The sequence below is a fragment of the Struthio camelus genome, chromosome 5, assembly GCF_040807025.1.
Source record: "Struthio camelus isolate bStrCam1 chromosome 5, bStrCam1.hap1, whole genome shotgun sequence".
NCBI classification, from domain to species: domain Eukaryota; kingdom Metazoa; phylum Chordata; class Aves; order Struthioniformes; family Struthionidae; genus Struthio; species Struthio camelus.
Genome location: NC_090946.1, coordinates 71,614,284 through 71,637,948, shown reverse-complemented (window position 1 = coordinate 71,637,948; position 23,665 = coordinate 71,614,284). Strand labels below are relative to the sequence as shown.

At 44.2% G+C, this 23,665-nt stretch overlaps 1 protein-coding gene across 2 annotated transcripts in view; it reads right to left on the bottom strand.

The window, feature by feature from the left end:
• Positions 1-23,665, bottom strand: part of RCOR1 (REST corepressor 1) — an 89,380-nt gene that overhangs the window by 9,697 nt on the left and 56,018 nt on the right. For both annotated transcript variants that reach the window (XM_068947098.1, XM_068947096.1), the window contains exons 4-8: positions 15,848-15,900; positions 11,506-11,667; positions 8,707-8,825; positions 5,100-5,178; positions 363-557 (exon numbers count right to left, since the gene is read on the bottom strand). In XM_068947098.1, the coding sequence (XP_068803199.1) occupies positions 363-557; positions 5,100-5,178; positions 8,707-8,825; positions 11,506-11,667; positions 15,848-15,900 (608 nt within the window). The remainder of the gene's footprint in view (positions 1-362; positions 558-5,099; positions 5,179-8,706; positions 8,826-11,505; positions 11,668-15,847; positions 15,901-23,665) is intronic.

The window sequence follows — 23,665 nt, the reverse complement described above, 5'->3', positions numbered from 1 at the left end:
ACCAATGCCATCTGAAGGAGTTCACAGTTAAAACATAAGGAACTCCAGACTGCAAGGCACATTGACAGCCAACAAATAATCCTTCAGAAGAGCCAGCAGCTTCTTGGACACGCAAGTCAGAGCTATAGGCTTTTCCTCACTTCACTTTAGGTATAAAGCAGGCTACCACAGAACTAAAACATAACAGAAGTAAAGCACAGGACTGTATTAACTCTTAGCACAAGGCTGACAGCTTGTTAATTAAGCCACATAATAAGGATCATCACAGTCAAGCTATGAACTCCTGGGAACGCTGCAGACTGCGACGGACACCACCACCCAAAGTAGCAAACAAAGTTATGCTTGAGTTAGCCTATCTGTACCTGTCTTTTGATTGAGACCAACTCCATGTCCAGTTGTCGGAGTACAGTCGTAGCAGCTGTTGCATTGGCAGAAACAGCCTCTACATCTTCTTGAGAAAGGAACATTCCTTTGGGAGGTTTCCTCTTTGCTCTATTCTTGGCCTGCGTACTGTGCTTTTCTTTCTTCACCTGAGGAAGAGTTTCAGCGGGCGGCACCTGGGAAATAGCAGTCATTTTACAAAACGCATGGCATGTTTTAAGTGACCAAATAAACGCAACAGCAAGCCATGCTGTAGGAGCCCTGCAGTGATCAAGAAATCCAATTCTACATTCCTAAATCATTTTTCAAACCAGGAGCTACACCGAGATTGGGGAGATGCTTTAACCATTCATCTTCAGCCATGCTCAAAACTTGGAGAATGTAAAAGGTTGCTTACTAGCAGGAAGAAATTTTCTTGCTCAAACAGGCATGTCATAGAAACACTGTATTGTATAAAGCTGTCCTTCCTTCTAGGCAGCTTTAATGTTTACAGAGATACTGGTTGCTTTTTCAGCCCTTTTTCATTCTGGAACAGATACCTAATTTTCACTCTGTTAAATATTCAAGTAATTTGCAAACACTCCTAGACCTCTTTTCTTGATTTCATCACTCAGTCTCAAGAGAAAAGTGAGTCTCTAAACTTTCTAGTTGTGTTCTTCCAGTGTCTCCAAATCCTGTTTTGCTCCCTTCTGATGTTCATGCGTTGAGATGGGGCGATGAAATCAAGAAAAGAGGTCTAAGAGCGTTTGCAAATTATTAGAACATATCAGAGAGAAGAGAGGATAAACCAAACTTATTTAAAGGCTAAAGATGAAGGAGTGAGGTGACTGCAAAGTAATTCTTAGATCATTATACGGTTTCTTGGGAGCTAAGTTTTCTTGCATAGCACTGACAGTCACATAGCTGTTCCATTAAACTGATGCAGCTTTGCCTAAAAAAAAAAATTCAAGTCTCTCTTGGAAAAGTGAGTATTTCACACACCACTAATTATTTTCATGCCTTTTTTTTAAAATAAAGAATTAGGCACACACCTCCAGCAGATATATTAGTTAAGATTCACTATAGATCCTTTCAAGAGCACATTTGATTCTCTTTAATACCAGACCACCTCTTCTAGAAGTTACTTTCAACAAGCAACTCATACCCAAGATTAATTTATTATCCAGTGGCTGGAATATTGCCCAGAACATAAAACAGGAGGTGGGGGGGAGAGAAAGCAGAGAGGGGAGGTCGCACATCTGAAATCCTGTACTTGATCACTGCCGACTTTAAAACACTGGCTTCACTTAGTGCTATTGTTTCCCTCTTAATTTGCAGCTACGTGTAGTTTCTACACAGTCTGCGGCATTCGCTCATTAGTGAGCATTAAAACACTCGCATTCAAACCCACAGGAGGCTGTGCACAAAACCCCATGTAAGCATGTGGCTCTGCCTCCCAAAGGCTGGAGAACAGTACAGCTGCAGGTGAGTGACATGGTTACATGGGCTCAACGGCCAAAGCCGTACAGGAGCAGAAACGCGGACAGTTGTCCATTCTCAACTGTTTTCTTCCCACCATTAGTGCATAGGGCTTTATGAGAGGCAGTGCTTAAGGCAAGCCCATGAGCAAGAAGTAACTATTATTGTTGCGGGCCAAATACCCAATTTCTTTTCGCAGTGGGGTGGGCAAGCAGCAGAAACCAGACTGGTTTAGCTACAAACAAGCAAGGCAAGCTCTGCACTCTGCTTCAGAAGCAAGTGCTTTGATAACTGAGCCAGGTAAATTATTCAGCATGGATAGACATTTCAGATTTATTCATATATCATCTACATACAGAATTTCCCAGGATCACTCAGTAATGCCCTGCAACAGGTTCAGGCTGTCGGGTGACAAACACAACGCCTACAGTGAGAATATCCCAGAAGCCTCAACATTGAGCATAAATGAAAGTCGTTTCAGATGACTGTTTTGTCAAATTCAGAGAGCACGCAGCTATTACGCATTGTGGACAAGAAGCCCGAGCTCCAACAGAACCGTTTTTGACAGCTCCAGATGCCTCTAAGCCCCAGTGACATTGCTCAGGCTCTGAGAATTTAAAGTCTACCCTATCTGGAAACTCTTGCTTTCCTGACCACCCATATATCCCTATAGAATTAAATCAACTCACCAAAAAAAAAAAAAAAAAAAAAAAGCAAAGCAAAAAAACAAAAAAACCCCACACAAACACCCACACCACATAGAATTGAAATACCAATATAGGGGTTTAGCAGCGCTTTTCTATTTATTTAGGTATTGCCATTGTTTTCCAGAGCACTTTAATTGTATAAACCTCCTTCATACAAACAAGGCCCCTTCCTCAGGTTTCACAGTTTAAAAAGAGAAGATCAAGTCATGTAGAAACACTAAATGAAACATAAGGCATTTCCAGAAACAACAGTCTTTGGAAGAGGGAAGATGTTAAGAAAGAAGCCCTAGTTCATGACCTTGGTATCATGGAGTCACTGTCTGAAGAAGTCTGAACTAACACATAGCTGCACTAACACTGAAAGTACTAAAAATAAGGAAGATTCCCCCTCCAATGATCCGCAAAAGAGGAAACACAGATGAGAGGTTTCAGATACTCTAAGAAATCCCAGTATCACCCGACAAGTCATACAGTAACTAACACGTCTCAGAGCCGGGAAACCCATCTCTGTGGGGTTGGGACAAGGAGGTTCTTTACAGTAACAGTCCTGGGCTAGTAGTCCATCACCACCACTGCAAGTCTGACCAAGTAATTAAAAGAAACATAATGATCAAGAAGGAGCTTATCCTTCTCCTGGATTCCTGCACTCTCTCTTGAGGGATTTTTCAATCAGCCCCAGGCTGCAAAATCAAATCTAATTAACTCTGCACAGGCTATGCAGGTTGCCAACTTCATTTTACCCTTCAGTACAATTGCTGTCCAGAAAAGCCCCCAGAAGGCTGCCTGCCATTGCAAACACAGCACATGACAGCACACGCTGGGTGAGTTTTGGTGAGCTCTTCCAGGTTGGTGAGAGCACGCAGCGGCCCACGTTAGTGGGAAAGGGAGGGCAGGCAGTACTCTCCCATACACGACTTTCTACAGAAGCGTCTTGATGGTAGCTATCTGCCATCTGCTCTGTTTTGGCCTTAAAATAGACTCAGCTAAGTCTGCAAAGAACAACCATCCCCTCTTCTGCAGCAAGTGCATGGCCTGCCAGCATGGTAGGGAAGAAAGCGGTAACAAAGGGGACTGATAAAGAGTTCTCTTACAGATGCAAGTTTTCAAAGGGCTTAGGGTGAAATCTTAGCACAATTTTTTTTTTTTACTAAAATAATGGGAAATGAGATTATAGCATTAATTATTTACAAGACACATTGGAAAGAGCTGTGCGCTATGCAATTGCACCAAGGGAGAATCCTTCCCATGTGGGTGTTGCGGAGGCTTTCAAGAACTCAGCTTCTTGTAAGAGTGGATAGGAGCATCCGGTGTCACACCTGTGCGGCTCCTAGGAAGTCATCACATACACTGATTTCTTCAGCATGAGTAACAGCTGGACCTCTTTGGGAAGTCCAGAGAGCACACCAGCATGGGTGGCTAGCAGACTAGAATGCTGTGATTTTCTCATTTTTTCCATTCAAAATAATTTGTTAGAGGAATGATTCTCACTGACAGGCACCAATAAAAAAGCTGCTTTAGGCTCTTATTTTTGCCTGTTGTGCAATCATGGTCTAAAATAATTCTAATCTGATTTTTTTTTTTTGAAAATGTTTAGGTTTTATGTAGAAAAAAATAACAAGCAGAGAATCACCATGGGAGAAAAAGCAGGCTATGAGAAATCAGGAGAGGGAGCTACTTCAACAAGACAAGGCCTTAGGGTAAACCTCCTGTAGCATCTACTCACACATACAACCCAGGCTGCTTCTACGTTGCAGGTTTTTTTGATTAGTAAAAAAAAAAATAACCTGCAGGTTATACTAATGAAAATATTATATATACTTTCCTGTTATGCCTCACAGACTAAGTTTTCAAAGGTGTCCCTTAGATTTATGTGGCTCTATTTTCATCCAGAACTGCCTCCATTTACAATGAAGTATGTGAAATGAGTTGCAAATGCTGTGTTTTAAATATACAGAAAATATTCTGCACATAACAACAGGTAAAGCCTCTCTGCCCCTCAACAATAAACCGGCCATATAACAACTTTCTTCACTGTTTACCACTGTAGTTGCAATCCCGGTGCTGCTGAAATCCTCAGTACTATTGCTGAGGATTTCAATAGATCAGGAATTTACCTTAGAGTCTATGGATGCAGATAAACATGCTCTTGCTACTCTACCTAGAGCAGTTTAAAGGACACGTCCCCTCAGCCAAGTCATCACAACAGATTCATAAATGGTTCTACTCCGTTTCAGTGCACAGTTAGGTTGACTTAAACCATCACTGAAGGTGGTTCAAGCTAACACAGCCAATCTTGAACCAAAAAAGACCAGAAACATTCATATAATACATTCTCACAGGATGGTTAAATCTTAAATTTTCCTAGCTTCGTCCATAATAAGTTATGCCTATACTTGCCTTGATCTATTAAAAATTTTGAAGACAATTCTTCTTTTCCCATATGACAACTATACAAAGCACAAATAAAGACGACTAGATACTGTTAGCTTCTACATGAAGTAGTTGGTAAGTAAACACTTTCATTTGTACAGTAGTAAGAAAAAAAAAAGATACCTCCTTTTTGCTCTCCTTGTTTTGTTCAACTTCAATATCAATAGGGTTATTTCCATTCGTTTCTTCCATTTCATCCTCACTAGAAGACAAAAGTAAGCACTAGTGTATTATTTTGTGAGGCTCTGTATCTATAAACAGCATGCTGAAAGAAAGGCCTGGATGCAATAGCAAGTCCAACAGCTTTGCTTAGTAGTTTTTTCACAGGTTTGTTTTTTTTTTTTTTCTTCATTTTTAGAGAGTCAAGTACTACTTAATTACAAATATACTGGGCACCATTTCTTGTAAAACTTCTACATAAACTTCTCAGTGGTGTATTTAGGCAAAGTATGCCTGTTCAGATGAAGGCAAGATACATAAAATCAATTAGACAAGTCATCTTTTAAAGAAAGTTGGACACTGAGCATTTAACTTCAGGCAAACCCAGAGAGAAACGACTCAGAACTACAGCAAGGAGCTCTAAGATGGATTTCATACAGCTTCTTAACATTTAGCAAGAGACACGCACAAGATGAGCTCCCTCAGGAACAAGAATAAAAAACATTCACCAGTCACATAATCTCATATTTAATTCTCCCCTGAAAAGAGGTATCAGTTACAGAAAAATAATGGGCATGAAATTCAGGCGATAGTGAAAGTGACTTTGGCACACCTGGCCAGTTTAGCTTTATTGGAATTTTAATCAGACATTAAATCAAATATATTTTCACACACCGTTTAGAATTTTTGCACTGTACACAGCTAGAGTTAACTGTGCCATATGGAACGATGCCCAGAAAATGAAGGAATAACCTGACCTGTTCGAAGCTTTTTTTAAAATTAGTTATTATATAAAAATCAAACCTATTTTGTTACTTCAAACTTCACAGCCTGGGATAAAGACCTTCAGCTGGATCAGGGATGTCACAGCAACACAGCGCAACACAGGGCCGCACAGAGAAACCCAAGCATAAGCTGCACTACACTGCCTGGATGCTGAAGCCAATCTTGATGCGTTAACCGAGGAGCAAGGGACAGCAGGCTCGGGGGTGCGGCAGCTAACGTAGGTGCCAACGAGCGCACCTTGCTTGCCATACCAGCTCACAGTAGGGGCAGCTGTGCAGACATCCCCTAGGGAACCCACTGCAGGGTGACTTTAGCCGACATCCGTCTCCACGAGAGCAGTCACCTGGACGAGCCATTCCTGCTCTCCCAAGCCACCTGGCTCACCAGCTGATTCACAAGCTATTTAGTTTGTATAATCATGGGTCCAGGAAATAAGGACTCACAGGCACTCCCTGCCCCGAGTGGCACGTACAAAGTCTCTCATGTACAACTGAGAACAGCTACTGAAAAGCCAGTCCCAAACGCACTGGGAGCTATTTTAGTGACAACCTGAGGGGTTAGGGAATTTCCCTGCCTAGCCACAGAGGAGATAGAGCAGTACCTGAGTGAGATACCTCGGACTGCCTCTTCTGCGAGTCCTATCTCCAGGAGGGCTCCCCATGTTTTCACCCAGGTTCAAATTTCAGCCTTTCTTTGAAGGCCAAAGCCCCAGAGGCTTATGCTGGGCTTGTAGCTTACTCTTATATTCCAGCAAGTTCCCGAGATAGGAGCTAGATCAAAACCTCACTCATTTTTGCAGTTTTCTACATTGATAACTTAACCTAAGCACTTTTTCAAAGTTCTGCAAATGCCAATGGCACAGTGTGACCCCAAAATTCAGGCACCCCCAACCTCACCCAGCTTTGCTACCACACTCTGCATGGGTGCACTGACACAAATCCCTTGGGGTGGGTGGTTTAACTATTTTACATAATGGAGGGGAAGAAGGGAAATCAAACATCAAGGTAAAGGCCTAGTGTTTAGCTTGCTGCAGATGCAAAGCCAACTGCTCATCTGCAAAGCAAACTGCCTTCTTTAAAGGCTACAAAATTACAGCCATACAGTTCCTTCCCAGTCACCTCTTAGTCTGAGGTGCTGCTTACCCCAGTAAACAGGGATATGTACCAGAGGTGTATTTCCAGATTGCAGTAATTTCATTTGTAAGCACAGAACTAGATTAGAGAGGTGGTCTTAAAAGATTCTAAACTTTAGAGTATGAGACATAAACACATTCCTTATCAGAGATTTCCCCCCCCCTTAATAAATCAGTAGGAAAAAGAAAAAAAAAAAAAAAACAACAAGCAGGATGGGAAGAAGAAAACCAAGACAGCCTTTGCAGAGAAGGGTAAAGAACATAATGAAAAAGACTCAGGGAAAAGAAAGCCATCCAAATAATGGATAAATTGGCTGGTAGTGTTCTCCCTGGCCCTGTCTGTTGAGCAAGCACCACTGCTCTAGTGGAGAGATGGGAGAGGCCAAGTGAGTCATTCATGTAGTATGGCTCAACCCTGGAAAGGCACCCTCTTCCCCCTTCCCAAACAGGACTCAGTCATACAGCACTGGAGCCAGCGTACCGCTCCCTGGGAAGCGCTGGAGCAACAACTCCTTTCAGGGAAAAGCTTGTGCAGAACTTTGCCCAATTACGTTCAGAGTCTTTCAAAGCCAGGCATAGCTCAAGATTAGGCAAGTTTGGTCTGCAAAGACCCCAACTGTGTTTTAGAGCAGACTGTGCAGACATCTGCATCAAGATGACAGACTTACTGCTGTTTAGAGGTTCTTTTCATAGACCTGAGGCCACCACGTTTTTGAGGCCCTCTCAGCTCCAGACCTAGGCTAAGTCACCCAGTGGCAGCTCTAACTATACAGATGTTCCCAGCAAGGCCCACAAGGCCATAGGCTGATCTCTCTTCCCAGAGTGCATGCATGGGTACCCATGAGGGAAAACTTGCAGACTAAGTTGCACAAGCAGGAGTTAAACTCACCTGCTGAAGCTCTGCAGCTAGGGACCTCCTGAACACCACTCCCTGTTCCAAATCCTAAAGTGGCCTGCTCCTATGGAGAGCTCTGTCAGAGTACTCATTCAAAGTCCCCTCTGCTTCCCTCTTCTCAGTCACTCAAAAAAATATTCAGACTTGATCTCTAAATAGGGAATAGAGCTTGGCCTGAAACCTTATACTGGCGACAGCTTTCTGTGTGAATAGGGTAGGGAGGAAGAGGGGTTGTGCCTGTACACAGGCCTCTGGTGCTGCTCTGGAGCCTGTCACCTACCAGATGCATGCTCTCATTCTACTGAGCACCACATGGAGGAAATAAAGGCAGATTTCTAGTTCTTTTATAACTTCCTTTTACTGTTCTGCTCATCATTTTTTCTGGCTCTGCTGACAACAGTACAACACCTTGTTGACATCAGTTTTAATTTCATTTCCTCCACCCTCAAGCAGTATCAGAGGAAAACTATCTAGAGTGATGGGCTGGGGGACCACTGCATTAGAGGGCAATCAGAAATTGTATAGCATTGAAGAAGGGAGCAGATCTAATTGCTGACAGATTCCTTTTGGTTTTAAGCAAAGCAAAACATGCACAGCAGGGAAGAGAGGGGTGGGGAAAAAAGGTGTGGTACCAGGAAGCATTTGGGGGAAAATCCTGCACCTACTTTCTTACAGACTAACAGGAATCTCTGAAATATTCAGATATTCTAGACAAATCAGTGTGCATCAATACACAGCCTTTCTGCTTGCAAACCTACCTTTCCTCACGTTCCCTTTTTTGTTTACGAGCATGACGGTCCATCACGCTAGTTTTAGTCCTTGTCTTCTTCCAGGAGTAGTAAAATTTCACCAGGCTGGCTATTGATTTGTCAGGAAGCTGTAAATTAAACACGTATCCTTTTATATGCTTATATGTAAAGTATCCCCAGGATTTCACATACAATTGGTCTAGTTTTGTCAAGGAACAGCTAATCTCTCTACTTTGAATTCCCTCAGAGGTTCAAGCAAGGCAGCTCTGCAGCCTTTTCAAAAATGTTCCAAAGGGGACTCTTTCAGGTTGCTGCCTACTATTTAGGACATCAAACTTTCTAAACAGCATCTCAGCAAGACCCTACTGACCAGGCAGGCAGCGGGTTCCCTTCAAAATACAGGAACCTAGTGAGAGCAAATACAAAAGGGAGCCTTGAAACTGAGGTAACAGAGTTTTAAAAGCCAACACAGGCAAGTGTATTAAATGTAGGCATTGCTGAATTGCAGGCTACATCCCAAGCGCATCTTTGATGTTTGGTTAAAAAGGCTTATTCATACCATTCACATGATGGAGTCTATTCAAAGGTTTCAACAAAAGATTTTTTCAAAAGGTGAAACATTACTGCATGGTGATCTGAGGATATAGGAAAACACAAACCGTTGTATTTTTTTTTGTCCTCTTACACTACATGTCATTTGCCCTGTACCCATGAACAGAAAACTTGCCTCAAAAAAAAAAAAAAGTAAACTACATTAAGACTAATTCTCCACTTCTTAGAGGTGCTCAGTGTGGATGTTTCTCACATCAACCTTCTACAAGGTAAAAGCCCAGCCTCTTTCTGAATAAAACATGTTTTAGATAAGAGTCTGATTCAGCTTGGAGGGCGGGATGGGTGGGAAGGAAAAGAAAACTGTGAGCAAGAGCCAGATCTCTCTCATTCAGACACTACAGTTTAAGTCTTCACTTGAGATAAGCCTGGTTCTCAGACTGCAGGTTCACTTCAAGTTCTAATAATTGCATGAGAAATACCATCCTGGACAACAAATTACAGACGGGCATAAATTCATCCCCTGTCAAACACATGTTGTGCCTTTATAGTAAGCTATTTCAAATGCTGTGTTGCCGATATCCATCCAGCAGGTTGGTATATTGAGATTACAGTGCTCCACAGAACAAACTCAGGGATGAGGCTGTGAATGACAAATATTACCTCAGCTATAAGCACATCCTAAGAGTGTCAAAATATCAGAACCAGCTCTGGTGGGTAACTCACTTTGCATTCTCTGGCTTCAATGATTTTCCCCTCAGTTCCAAGCTGCACCAGTGCTAAATGGGCCATCAGATATAGAGGAACAACTAAGAGGCTCCCAAGCCATTCATTCCTGTCCCCTGTGAACAGGAAGCTTCCTGCCATTTAATTCCTTTCATGCCAGATAGCCTTTTGGGGAGCAAAAGTAAAAATATTATTACATAGGGAACAGCATATGAGCTTGGCTTCACTGTACTGGAGTGTACGTCACACATGGACAGAGTCATGCTTCTGCAGATAAACTGAACTGTGTATTTCTTGCTTTGGTGTTTAAGCAAACAACAGGAAGGGCTTTATGTTCTATTTCCCCCCCCCCCCCAAGACATTTCCTCTTTATTTTTCATTTAAGAACAGAGCAATAAAGAAGCAAGAAGCTTCACTCTTCATGAGTCTACAACTCTCCAGACTGTTTATAACAGCTGCCCATAGCACGTGCAAGTCCTGTCATCAGAACCTACTGAGGAGGAGACCCTAGGACTCCAAGAACATTTGCAAATGAACACCGGTGAGGGAACCATTCAAGGAGGACAAAAGAATGAGCCTCTTCCTGCAGCCCTGCAGTTTTCCTTCATACTTGGGAGGCAGGTCACCTTTTACTGCTCAACAGGATCAGCAAAGGCCTCCACCTGTGCTTTAAAAGAAGCTGAACAGACTGCAAGGCTTACTTTAAAGCATCACAACCAGCGTAACCAAGTCCTACTGGGACACTTGAGAGGTACTTTACTGAGGGAGAGCAAAGAACAAAATCTAGTTCCTACCCAGGCGATGAGCTATGTGGAAAAAAGTCAAGATTTTATTAATAAATAACTTTAAACCCCATCTTCCAAAAGAAAAAGGCATTTTCTTTTGCTTGAAGTCAGTTTTCTTCACTTCCTACCTCCTTATATCCCCCACATCCTGCATTCTGCTTTCAGGCAGAAGCCTCCCCTTGAAGATTTCAATCACAGGAAATTGAAAGAAAAGTTTTGGAAACATTACAAGCAATTGATAGCAAAGCACTGAATACTTCAGACGTATAAACCTCCACCATCGCATCCACTGACAGTCCCAAATCAGATTAAATAGACTTCGCATTCAAATAAAACAAATTCCTAAAAAGCAGGTTGCAAGAAAGGAAATCAACCTTGCACAGAGACCATCTTCACTCTGTGTGTGGGTGGGCATGCATGTACAGACCATGCCTAAACTCCAGCTGAGGCACACACACTACCATAGCACACAGGGGACTGAAAGCTGTGATTCCCAACCAATGAAAATAGTACAGTCAAAGTTTATCCTGACTTGGTAAAGCAGTCTGATTTCACTTCAGGAAAACAATTCCACAGATACTCCAAAAGTAATGTTATTTCTATCTGTTCACAGGACTGTTTTTTCCTTTTAACATCCACTGTGGCCTGTTTCCTCCCAAGAGCATTAGACAGGACTTCAGCACAATTAGCACTGAAGAAGATGGTCCAACTCTCCGTTCAGCCTTTTCATTGCTGTGACACCACTTACCATCTGCTGGATCCTGTGAAAGGTTTTCCCATGGAAGCTGAAGGCCTGTTCAAATAAGACCTTGTCCTCCACTGTCCACTCATCTGGGAACGGAGTAAAGTTTGGCAGATCTGCCAAAGATTTTTCAATGTTGTGCTTGTGCCAGAACAGCATCCCAAGGGCCTAGAAGTAACAAGGACACCAAGGGGACAATTGTAATCACAAGAAACACTATTGCATGCATGCAGAGTGAGAGCTAGAACAGTATGCTCAGACAACACATGTTAGAGAGCCAAGGTTTTAATTCTCAGCTACATCAGACACTTCTGGGTGCAAGAAACCTGCCATCTGACCCACACCCTTCTGGGTTTTGCAGAGTAGTCTGCAATTAACCCAGACCATGAAAGTAGTAAAGTAATAAGGCAGTAACAACAGAAAGGGGGAAGAAGAGAACTGAAGAAGTGACTCCAGCTTACTGCTCATGGTGGGCACAGGGAAGTTAAAGATGTGGGAAAACTACCTAAAACATCAGACTAGACTGAAGGAAGCTTCTTGTCATTGCTAAAGTCCCATCATTTCCTGTTCAATTCGGAGGATGGTTTAGTTGGTTGGGGTTTTTCTAGTTGGTTGGGGGCTTTTTTTTGGAGGGGAAAGGGAAGAAAAAGGAGGAGAGGATAAGGGAACAACTGGAAGAAGGAAGAGCAAGGGGCATATGCAACCTTGATTTGCTTTTGAGGTGTCTGGCCAAAAGGAGAAATAAATATCACTCATTTAGGGGGGCTGCTCATTTGTTCCCTTCGATTACGTCTCATTTCACTGTTGCAGTCTCCGGTTTTCAGTTCCGCAGACAAAATGCGTGTGCCACGCTTCTGCCACCTGCGAGCGGTCCTCCTCCGTGTTCCCCGCGACACTCACTCAGAGCCGCCCCTCTCCCGGGGGTGCGCAGCTCATGCACATTATGACACATCACTACATCTGGTATGCCCGTGACCACCACAAGTCATTTTAGGAAGGCCTGACTCTGCAGAGCTACAAATCAGCCTTTCACAATGGCTGTAAAGTGAAAACAATCCCCAAGCTGCTGAGTAAAACATCACAGTAACCAGCTTGTCATATGCAAACTCAGCTCAGGTTTCACAGCCACAGTTACCCTCAACCAGCAGTTTCAGCCTGTCCACTCGGAGCTACAAAATCCCTTTGAATTTGGGGGGGTTCCCCATTATGCTTTGCTATGCAAAAAGCAGTTCCTTTATGGGTTCTTGCTCCACTGAGATTCTGCAGAAGGTACGATCATAAATACTAACGTTATCCAAGATCTCTTCCTGACTCTACTGGCCTCTCAGTGCTTCCTAAGTTACCTTCTCCTTCCTTGTGCAGGATTCCTTTATGCCACGATACAGAACAAGGAAGAGTCTCAGTCACTACACAATTGCTCGAGATGGCACAGGAGCCACACAGCCCATTAACACCACCCACCCTGGTAAGCGTGGAGCCAGAGGAACTATTTTGCAGTGGTTAAAGGCTGAGTTTTCTCTCCTTGCCATACCTCCCAGGTTCAGGTATGAGCTATACCAAATATCTGTATGAGAAAATTAGGCAAAGACGAGGACAAAGATATTTTAGGAAGGCAGGGCTATGCTAAACACTGTTAAGCTGCAAGTGAAGGACTAGGGGACAGCTACTTTACACAAGGCAAAGGGTAAACAAGATTTTCCTTGAAGTCTTCAAAAAAGAGAAAAAAAACAGGAAAGTAGTATTCCTATGAGGAAAAAACCCACAAAACTTGCTTATTACATACAGCTGACAACAACAGCTTATCTCAAGTTCTTATACACTCCTCCAGCCCCATCCTGCCCTAGGAGAGCTCTCTGCACTTGTGCTCATGTGAGCACACAGCTTACCCAGGCTGGTTTGTCCCAGGATGTCTGATACAGGCTGGCAGGAGAGCCCAGCTCTCTGCCAGACTTGTTGCGGTGCTCCCAAGCCTGTTATTGCTACAGCTCAGCACAACATACTGCAGTTTGCCAGTGCCAACTAAAGTGGATTTGCCCTGACGGAGCTCGCTTGCCTGCTACAGCCCTTTTCCTCGCCTGGAGCTGGCGAGACTGAAGGGACTCCCACCAGCACAGACCTGCAGCCTCCAACAGTCGTCCGTCAGCACTGGAGCCAACACCACGTAACCCAGCCACAAGTGAGGGGAAAGAAAGGAAAATCACATCGGAGCTGCGATCCACACACACAGCCAGCTGGACGAGAAACCCAGCAGGATGAGGAAGATCCACGCGAGCCCCATTCACACCACCAGAGAGTTCACCACTTGTTTCAACAAACCAGCACATCTTCATCTGCAAAGGCAGGCTCTGGGGCACAGATGGAAGGACAAGGGATCCGCGTGCAACAACTTTATTGCCCGAGCCATCCGTACAGTGGTCCTAAGAGACTGGCTTTCAGGAGAACGTGCGCATGGGAAAGCTACATCAGCCAGTAAAGCCCAGAGACAGTGGCCAAATGCTAAGGCTAATGCCCAGGTCTGACTCGCTTCCAGAGAATTCACAGCAGCTTTTCCAAAGAACTACCCAGCCAACAGTGAATCTGGTGATACCTGCCGAAGAGAAAGTGCCCCTGGGTGACACAAATCATCCTGATTTAAAAGCCTTGATACAACTCCCGTTAATATAAAATGAGTATGTGCCTAGCAGAATGATGCAAGAAAGATCCTTTCTAGTTTTTTCCTGGAAGTGCCTAGCTTCAAGCGTCTCAGAAATCTCAAAGGACCTGGAAAACATGTTCATTTTCAGGGTATTATGTGAGAGTGCTAGGGAAGGAGTTGAGAAATGTTTAGAAGGGAAGCTTTTAGAAGGAGCTCAGCCAGTCTACGACCTGTCTGGGAGAGTCCCGTAATGTCTACTTCTGCACGTAGAGGAGGGAAAAGAGGCAGCTGGCAAGGAGGTGCTTGAGTTAAGAGGGAAGGGGGGCCTACTTCCAACATTAAAAATAAATGCAAATCTCTTAGTCAAATCTAAGTTTTTCAAAACATAAGTATGGTTCAAAAATCACAAGCTTTGTTTTGATCAGTCTTCTGGATCAGTCTGCACCCTCCACACAACACTTAGCCACTGAAATCGTGCAGGTAATTTTTTTTTTATTAGTCTACGATGATCTATTTGGTAAATATTACCCACAATTTCCAATACTAAGACACGCCCATCTCAACAGAAGTGAACAGTCAGGCTTGTATTTGGATTTAAATTTACAGCAGTTTGGCACCTTTTTGTTTGTTTTACTCTGGTTTTTGCTCTTGGAAACAATAAATATCAACTTTGATCATTCCCGATTTTGCTGGCTATCTCAGGTTTCAATGCTCTTGTTCCAGAAGATGCCTTTTCAAGAATGAGTATCAACCACTGAAAGTCTGACCATTGAAAGTCAAAGATGATAGCATAGTCATCTAACTAAACACGCTTTCCCATTCAAATCATTTGTTTCTGTGCTCATGGCCTTTGCCTGAACCACTTCATAAATGAAATTCCAAGTTTGCACGGACTCCCTTTTTTAGGGACAGTACATCAGTTGCCAATGTGAATGCCTGCCTTCCCTTTTTCCAGGTAATTATTAGCACATGAGATGACTTCATACGGAATTCAGAAAACTTCCTTTGCACAGGTCTATCACCTCCCTGAATGAGGGCTGGAATCAATGCTAGTTAACAAAGGGAAGATAAGTAAAAAAAATCCTAGACTAAGAAGAGTAAAGGAGAGACCTGCCACTCAAAGCAGGATTTATACCCAGGGACAACTGATGAAGTTACTGTTCACACCACCTCTAGCGCACAGACTTCTGAGCTGCTCATCTCTGAGCTGGAAAATGATTTACAGCACAGTTTTAGGGTAAACAGCCATGGATATAGGTTTGCCTCAGAAAGGAAGGTGATAATACGGTTCAGTAGCTCATTAATAACAGCTAAGACACCCACGAAGCAGAAGTGGGGCAGTCAACTGGAATGCTAGCAAAGACAAGTCTTCCTCACTAGCCAATCTTTTAAATACTGCTTGGGGTTCTGAAACTGTTTGAGAGGTAGCCACCACAGGAATCATAACACTCACGGTCAAACTGACGGCTTTTTGTTTGACAGGGTTTTCTTTTTCCTTCAATTTAATGACTCTCAGTGACAAACTCAAGATGAGCGCTCTGTTTCCAGAGCGGAGGTCATCGCTAGAAACAGTTGGTTTTGGGAGAAGTAAGAGAGGAAAAAAAACCACAAACAGTACAGAAAGGAAGAAGCACTTCTAGGCAGTCAGTTTAAGTCAGGTTTTAATACCTGCCCGGTAAAAACTTTTAAATAAAGTATTCAAAGGATTGTTACCTGCTCCATATTGTATCCATGCTTCTCTTTAGCAATGGCAATATATTCGTCCACTGAAAAACAAAGAGAAGGCATAAAGGTATTTCATACAACGGTCTCATCTCCCTTCCCCTCCCCTCCCCTTTCCAGGTTAAAATCCAGTCCTACAGCTCTGACTTCAGTTATGGTCATTACATCCTCCACGGAGAACCCTTGTGAAGAGCTGCTGCTTCCAACAATTCAAGAAAGGAAGGAAACAAAACAAAAGCAGTCACTAGACAAATGACTCTGTTTTCTTTAACAAGTCTAAATGATGCATGATAGCCAAGCCAGTTTCAGTACTTCTGAAACATGTAGATACATTTCAGAACTGCAGGTATTTTTGTTAAAAGCAGAAAGCCTTTCTCACAAGTCTGCTCGCATTTACCCTTTCAAAGATTTTAATACCAGCCTTGTTCACCAAAATCTCAAAGATGTGAGCGTTTCAACTACAAATCATCTCCTTTTCTTATCCCCCAAAGCAGCTATTTTCTTAAGAACCAAAAACCCCAAGCGCACACAATCTACACCTTCCAACACTGCCAGAAGCCTACAATTTTGCACAGTCACTGCAAATATCTTGGCAAATTTTCAGCCCTTTATGCCTCAGCAATTTTCATTTTGGACCAAACCCCACGTCTATGTATTATTAGGCTCATATGAGCTTTTAACCTTTACTATGTAGAGATGCCTTGAGGAGTTATATTTTGTATAGCTTGGACTACAACTCAAATGTCTCTTTCAGTATGAGTGACCTTACATTGCATCAAGCAGCACCCCTTTGAGGGGACAGGGCCAAAGTCAGTATCAGTGTTGTTCTTTCAAAGTGTGCATCCTTGTACTTGGTCATTATTAAACGCACCATAATGATAATAGGGTTGAAAAATTTCACCTAACAGAGCGGAAGCACGGTGGAAACATCGGTCATCTGCAGAAACACTGCTCAGAGAGGTAGACTAGGTGCACAGAGCCAGAACTCTCACTATTTGTAAAAATTGTGAGCTGCAAGACCAGTCACTTTGAGCAGAGAGCTCAAAAATCATTCCCTTTTCATCTTCTGCAGATACTCAAGGAAGGATTTAACCAAATTCCTGCAATGAGCGCCCAATTCCTACAACAACATGGAGAGCACTCGCAGCACCTAAGGAAGAAAATAGTTCTGTGAGCCCTGTAGCTAAGGAAGTCTGATTTCTCACAGTTTGTGCCTCATAATCAAGTTAAACTCCCACATCTGCTCCTCCCACGTTTTCCACCTTCAGGAGAACTCTTGCACCAAGTGTCTAATAACATGGCATTTCTTACAGCTTTTCCTTCAGCTAGGACGCTCCTCAATTCTTTCTTCAGCTCAGCAAACCAGACAGTGGGCTCAAAAGTTATCACAAGAAACGGAGATGATGGATCAGAAAAGATACAGCATGAGAGCACTAGTCTCTTATTTCCAGCTTGTCATCAGTGGAAAGAAGAGAACCCCAGGCACTTAAACTGGACATCCCATCTAAATAAACAAGACAGCATTTCCTACCAATGCCAAGTGCCTCATTTGGGAAAATGAGTTAATGTATCTCCTTTTCTCAAAGGTGTTGCAAAAGAGGGCTTTGTTAGAGCTAGTGACATGGCGTAAGCACCATGGAAAAGCCCATGAGAACCATAACACAGCCATAAGCTGTAGCAGCAGAAGAGCATGCTGTAAATACAGGTGCAGTTTTATGTCAGCACTTCCACAGCAGCAAGGACGCTCCGCAAGGTTCTTGCTCTTCCAAACTACCGCTTGTTTCTCCCCACATATCCTGCACGCAGCAGGCACCCCAAAGCACTGATGAACCTGTTTGGGGGACCATGGTCTGCACTGATTCAGTAAAATTCTTACTAGCCCTTTAGGGAAAGGTGTAGCCACAGCCACTCATTTATACCCCTGCAACACAAGCACATTTCTCCCTTCTCTGAGTCAACAAATCATTTCTAAGGACCATGCTGAACTTGCATAAAAACAATCCTTTCTTACAAAGGACCTTTTCTTGCACAATGCAGCCTCTTGAACAGTTGAACTGACACAGTGGGGGCAACGGGGACAGCGACAGGAACTTCTTAAACCGAGACTGCTGCTTTGTTTAATTGAATATCCTAAGGGTTACAGAAAGGTGGGAGCCTCTGAAGTGTTTTGCCACGGAAAAAAATTCTTGCAGAACCACACACCAAGGGGAGAACATGATCCACAAGGACCATGCAGGGACAGAAAAGGGAACTGCCTCCTCCATACACACCACCCCTCCCTCCATGCCCCAGACAAGGTGGTGAACATCAGCAGGATGCAGACAGAAGTGCCACTTCAGATGGCCTCAGATTTCGTAACCACACAAAAAGCAAAGGCTGCCAGGAAACCAGCATTTCCCAGTACCAGTGTTTGGTTGCACACCTTCAGCTTCCTTAGGACAGGTATTCCATATGCAGTGTGTCATTTATTTTGCTTAAGGGGGAGGTGAAGGAAGGGGGAGGGAAGGAAGCTGAATTCTCTAAAGTCCAAGGCTGAATTAAGCTCTTGAATGCTAAGCACTGCTGCATTAGCTAGCTCGCTTTCACTGTGGAAAGATCTACAGTTCCTGATTTGACTTCAGTATCTTAGCCTTTAATATATGCAGAGAAGAGATGAAGTAGTTCTCCTCTCCAGCATATTACCTTTCTCGTGCCAGACATTATAAGCAATTAAAAATATCCTTCTTCCCCAGTCCTCCCCCAAAAGACCATCAAGGCCTTTCTTTTAGCAAGGATCCCCCACATCAGTATCAACAGAATTTTGTTTACACAAAGCCAACACAGCACAGAGGCAAATAGTGGACTACCAGCAGATTAGGCACCATGAAGGAGGCAGGATATTTTTTTTTTTAATGTCAGTGTAGGGCACGTGACACCTCCAAGTAGAGAAAGAGGGAAAAAAAAGGTAATAAAGAGATAAGCCACCCAGAAGTACACAGCAGTATACTGTGTCCATATACTAAAATGGTGTTTCGGGATGGAGGAAGAACAAGCAGCATGGTATCGTACTCTACTCTGTCAGTAAACAGGCAGGGAACAAGCCAATTCAGCTCATTCTGCCTGTCATTTCTTGGTTAACTGTAGGTCGATGCTTGCACCATCTGAGAGGTATGACAGTCCCTTGAGCAATCCTCCTAATTGCTCTTTCCTTCCCATCCCCCTTCTTACAAAGGGAGCAAGAAAGAGCATGGCACCAGCTGAGTCTCAGGATCTCTTTAGTCTTCCATACCAGTAGAGCCTGGAATCGCCACAAGCTTAATGCTTCACATGCCACACCAGATAAATAAGCATTCTCTTCCATCTCTGCCTTCCCCACACACCTCCAGCAAAGCCCAGGGCAGTGGGCACGTGAAATTCTGCTCTGCTGCATTTCAGTGCCATTCAGTCATGCATGCCCAGCGTGTAACCCAGCAATCTGTTTAGACAGCGTTCCCAGAGCCCGAGGAGCCTACAGCAGAGCTCTGTCTACACCAGAAGAGACAGTTTGCCAGCATGGTCGCTAGCCGCTTTCCAGAAGAGAATTAAGCAAGAGTAACAAAGTGACCCCCTCTTGCTCCTCCCAGCATAAGCTCTGCCACAACACGTCCTTTCTGCCAGCATAACTTTTCCTGCACAGGGGAGGTAAGAACACCCTCCCCTCCCACCCGATTTATCTATGCTACAAAGATGTTTTGGCACAGATCAGACCAAAAAGACAACGATGTCTGATATAGACAGTTGTGTGACAGAAGAGATGCAGAACTCCTGTGAAAGCTCTTGTTGCTACTAGAAACCAGATTGGGGGGTTGGGGGGGGGGGAGGAAGAGAAACGGAAGAGAATCACAAGTTGATATTTCTTCATATAGCGGGTTACATTTCTTCTCTCACATCTGCATTAGCTGTGTGGGGGTTACCTCCCTGGTCCTGCCTGTCCCATACCCACAGTGGAGCAAGGACTTGCCCAAAGAGCCCCTTCCTACAGCTAGTCACACTCAGGAAGGTATGAGCAATATAAGAGGTGAGGACATGAAGGGGATCGAGTCCCTCATACATATTGTCACAAGCAAAGAGGAGCACAGAACGCTCAGACATTTAAAAAAAAATGACTCTCCCTAATGCAAAAAGTGAGACGTGCAAAAGGATGGCCAAAGTGTCCCTTGCGCCAGCCGCATTAACACGGAGGAAGAGACAAATGAGACAAAAGGGAGTGGGAAAGGAAGAAAAGAGGAAGATGTTTCCCCCCACCCATCTAGAAGGAAAGGAGTTTCTGATCAAAATGGTGCCATCAACCCCCTGAATTCGGTGGTCTTGTTTCCAGCAGCCTTTCTCATACACCCTTTTATTCTGCTAATCCTCTTCCTGCAAGAATTCCTCACTAGAGGCAAAAGGGGACTCTCTTGGCTGACAGGAGGAGGGAGAGAGGAGCAAACAACTGCATTGCTGATTTTCAGTCCCGCATCCGAGAACAGTGAATTCAGAGAAGTACAACAGGAACATTAATTTCAAGGGGGCGGGAGAACTCCGAAAAGAGAAATGCCTGAAAGCAGTGCCCCCCCCCCCTTATCACCATTCGATCAGATTAAGCAATCCCTGAGTGGGTGTCCCTGGAGACTTTCCCCCTCAATTCCAAATTGCTTATTTATGACCCCACAAAGTACATACAATGTTTAGTGGACTCACTGATCCCAAAGAGGGTCTGCAGCAGAAATAAGAGCTAAAGCCTACAGAAAGCAACAGGAATGCAGAGGTAGAGCTGTTGCTGCAACCTCAGTTCACCCCTATTACTGGGGTACTGCAGGAGCTCTGAACACTTTGCATATTACGTGATGCAATATCCTGACAGAACAGGGTGAAATAAGGACAAAAGCAGCAGCCTTCGCAGCCTCAGTAACGTGCTTCACAGGGTTTGATCAATGCTGGAACCTGCGAGGAATTCTGGACGCTGCTGTACATCTCCCCCCTCCTCTCCCTTTCCTTTCAGGGATGAAAAAGTCAAGACATAAATCAACGTTATATAAAGAAAATAAGCAACATAGATCAGACGCGTACATGCAAAATTCTTTCCAGTTTCAAAACACAATGATGACAGTACAAGCACAATTAACCATCGCTTTTACCTCCGCTATAAAAACGAGCAGCTGCATTGCCGTCTCCCTGCCTTCGCTGCGCGTTAGTGAAACAATTCTGCCACCTTGCGGCCACAGGGCAGAAAAAAAGAGAAGCCACGAAAAGCACCAAGTTTGGACAAGCGTCAAACAAAAGGGAGCCACAACAGGAGGTGGAGAGGAAGCAGGCAGAGATCAAAGCGAGGTGGTTTGAACGCTTTTTCTGGACAAAATTATTATTAAGGAAATCAGAACCTATCTATTTAAAAGGGTTTTCTGCCTTGAAAAAACTCCCCTTCCTCTTCTGAGCAAGATGCGCTGTGTGTGACGAGTGGCAGGAGCGGCAGCGGAGAGCTAGAGCGCCGCTGTGTTCTGCGCCCCTTGCTGCACCCACCCAGGCAGGCCCGTGGCCTTGTAGCAGGTAACTTTCAGACCATTGCTAAGAACAGAGCACCCTATTCAGAGGGGCGCAAAGGCTACTTAAAAAGCCATCAGAGGGCCCAAGAAGATTTAGGCCTCAGCTCCAGTCTCCGCAGCAGATGATGCAAAAGCATGGATGCAACTGCAAGGGAAATAAAAGCCTACCTGGAAAAGTTAATGCGAATAGGAACAAGACAGACAAAACACCCTGCAGCAAGGGAAGGGAAGCTTGAGCCAAAGGACTGCACAGTATGTCTCAAGCTTCCACTCCACTACCTCCCAGTAGCTTAGATATTCCTGCGTATCATCTCTCACCTGGGTACCTGTGACCACAGGGTGTCATTTCATTAAACGTCTCCTTCAGCAGCAGTGCCAGATTAAGCAACCCTCGCCCCCAGCCACTTACTTAGTCCCATATCGACACCCGGGAGCACAGTGTGACAAGCAATTCTGCAGCAGCGCAAGCGTGAATATCACAGGCACTGCCCTACGCCCAGCTACTCACCCCACTTCCCCACTGCCCTGCCAGACACTGGCACCAACATCTGCACAGGCACAAAGGAAACCGGATCGGGAAACTGATCCGTCTGAAAAACAACCCTCTTCAGCTGCATCATCTCCCTAACCCAAATGGCAATGAAGCCACGCAAACACTGAGAGTTGCCAATCCACAGGACAGAGATACTCCCACAGATAGCTGCCACCAGAAGAAGCAATCCCAGACCCTCCTTTCCCCATCCCAAGCCAGCAAGGCTTTTCCCCTTCCCTTGCACTAGCTCTGGTGCTTATTTGATTTCAGGGGGCCGCTACAGGAAGTAGAATAGCGGACAACCACCGCCACAGCCAAGTAGTTTTACGCTGCTTTTATGTAGTTTTATATCAGGTCAGCTCACGGCATCTCTACACCAGGGGATCAGATAAGCCAGAGAAAAGACAAGGTCTGAATGGCTGGGCCTGCACTTGTAGCATCAGCGAGCAATACAACTGGCTCAGGCAGATGTTACGCACCACAGCACAACAGTAAGGATGAGCAGATAGGGCAGGAACAGAGTTGCACAAGCTAGCACTGAGGAGGAAAGAATTGAGTGCTGGACCACACCTGGAGCCAAGAACCAGCATCCTTAGAAAGCAATCAAATGGAGAGTCCCTTTGCCGAGAAATTTATCTCCTTTTAAAAACCCTGATACCTACTGAAAGCTTCCTTGCTCACACAGCAAAGGCAGACAGTCCTGATCCAAAGAGTGCACACTAACAAGCTAGCAAAGAAACACACCTACTTTTTCCTTTTTTCTTTTTTTTTTTTTTTTTTTAAAAAGTATTGTTCTTTGCATGGCCTGCACTTGAGGGAAAGTTTACCACAAAAGGCCTTTTCCTACTATACATATGTTTCTTTTAAAGCTTTTGCCAGCATAGGCTCATTAGTAAAGCTGCACCCTCAGCTGACACGATCCACATCAGGAAAAGGCTCAACTGCCATTTTCAGTATAGCTACAGTATGGGACATGTAAGGGGAGATTACTGAGGATTATCATAAGCAAAGGCAGCTGATACTCGCTCGCCTCTTGCTCTCTGATGCTGCTGCCATGTTCTCCCTCCATAGCATGCCCATCATAAGGACGTGCACGGAACACTCTTCAGGAAGAAAGACCGCTTCCTGCGTGTACAACACTTTAAACATCAGCCAGAATTTGCACAGTCATAGCATCAAACACCAGTTCGAGTGGTACAGCCTTATGCATCCCCAAAGCCCCGCGTACCAGGAGCCCAGATGTCTCCATATGTATCAGAGGAGAGAAGAGGATGGGGGAGAAGATCTGGCAGGGCAGTAGCAATGAGCAGAGACTACTACCTCTGGGACCTAACACAAAATAGGCAGAGCCACACTGAATTACCTGGGGACCTAATCGGTGACTATATGGGATCTGAGCATGGCTGGATCAGTCAGCAAGTGAAAATTTGACCCTAAATCAGCCAAAGGCATTTGACTATATTTTTTGCAATTAGCGAGAGCACTTGATACTAGGCTTGGAGCTCATGTAAGAGCCCAAAACCAGCACACAGTAGCTACTGGCAGGGCAGACCTGCCACAAGTCCTGCTATGGGCAGGGAGGACATATGACCCTCCAGCACAACAATTTAATAGACAGAATAAATGAATAGAGCACATGCCTAAAAAACAAAGCAAGTTTGTAGCAGAATAGCATTATTCAACAGTTTTTAATTCAGTACTAGGAACCCTAAAGCCAGATTTATTCTGTCGTCAAAC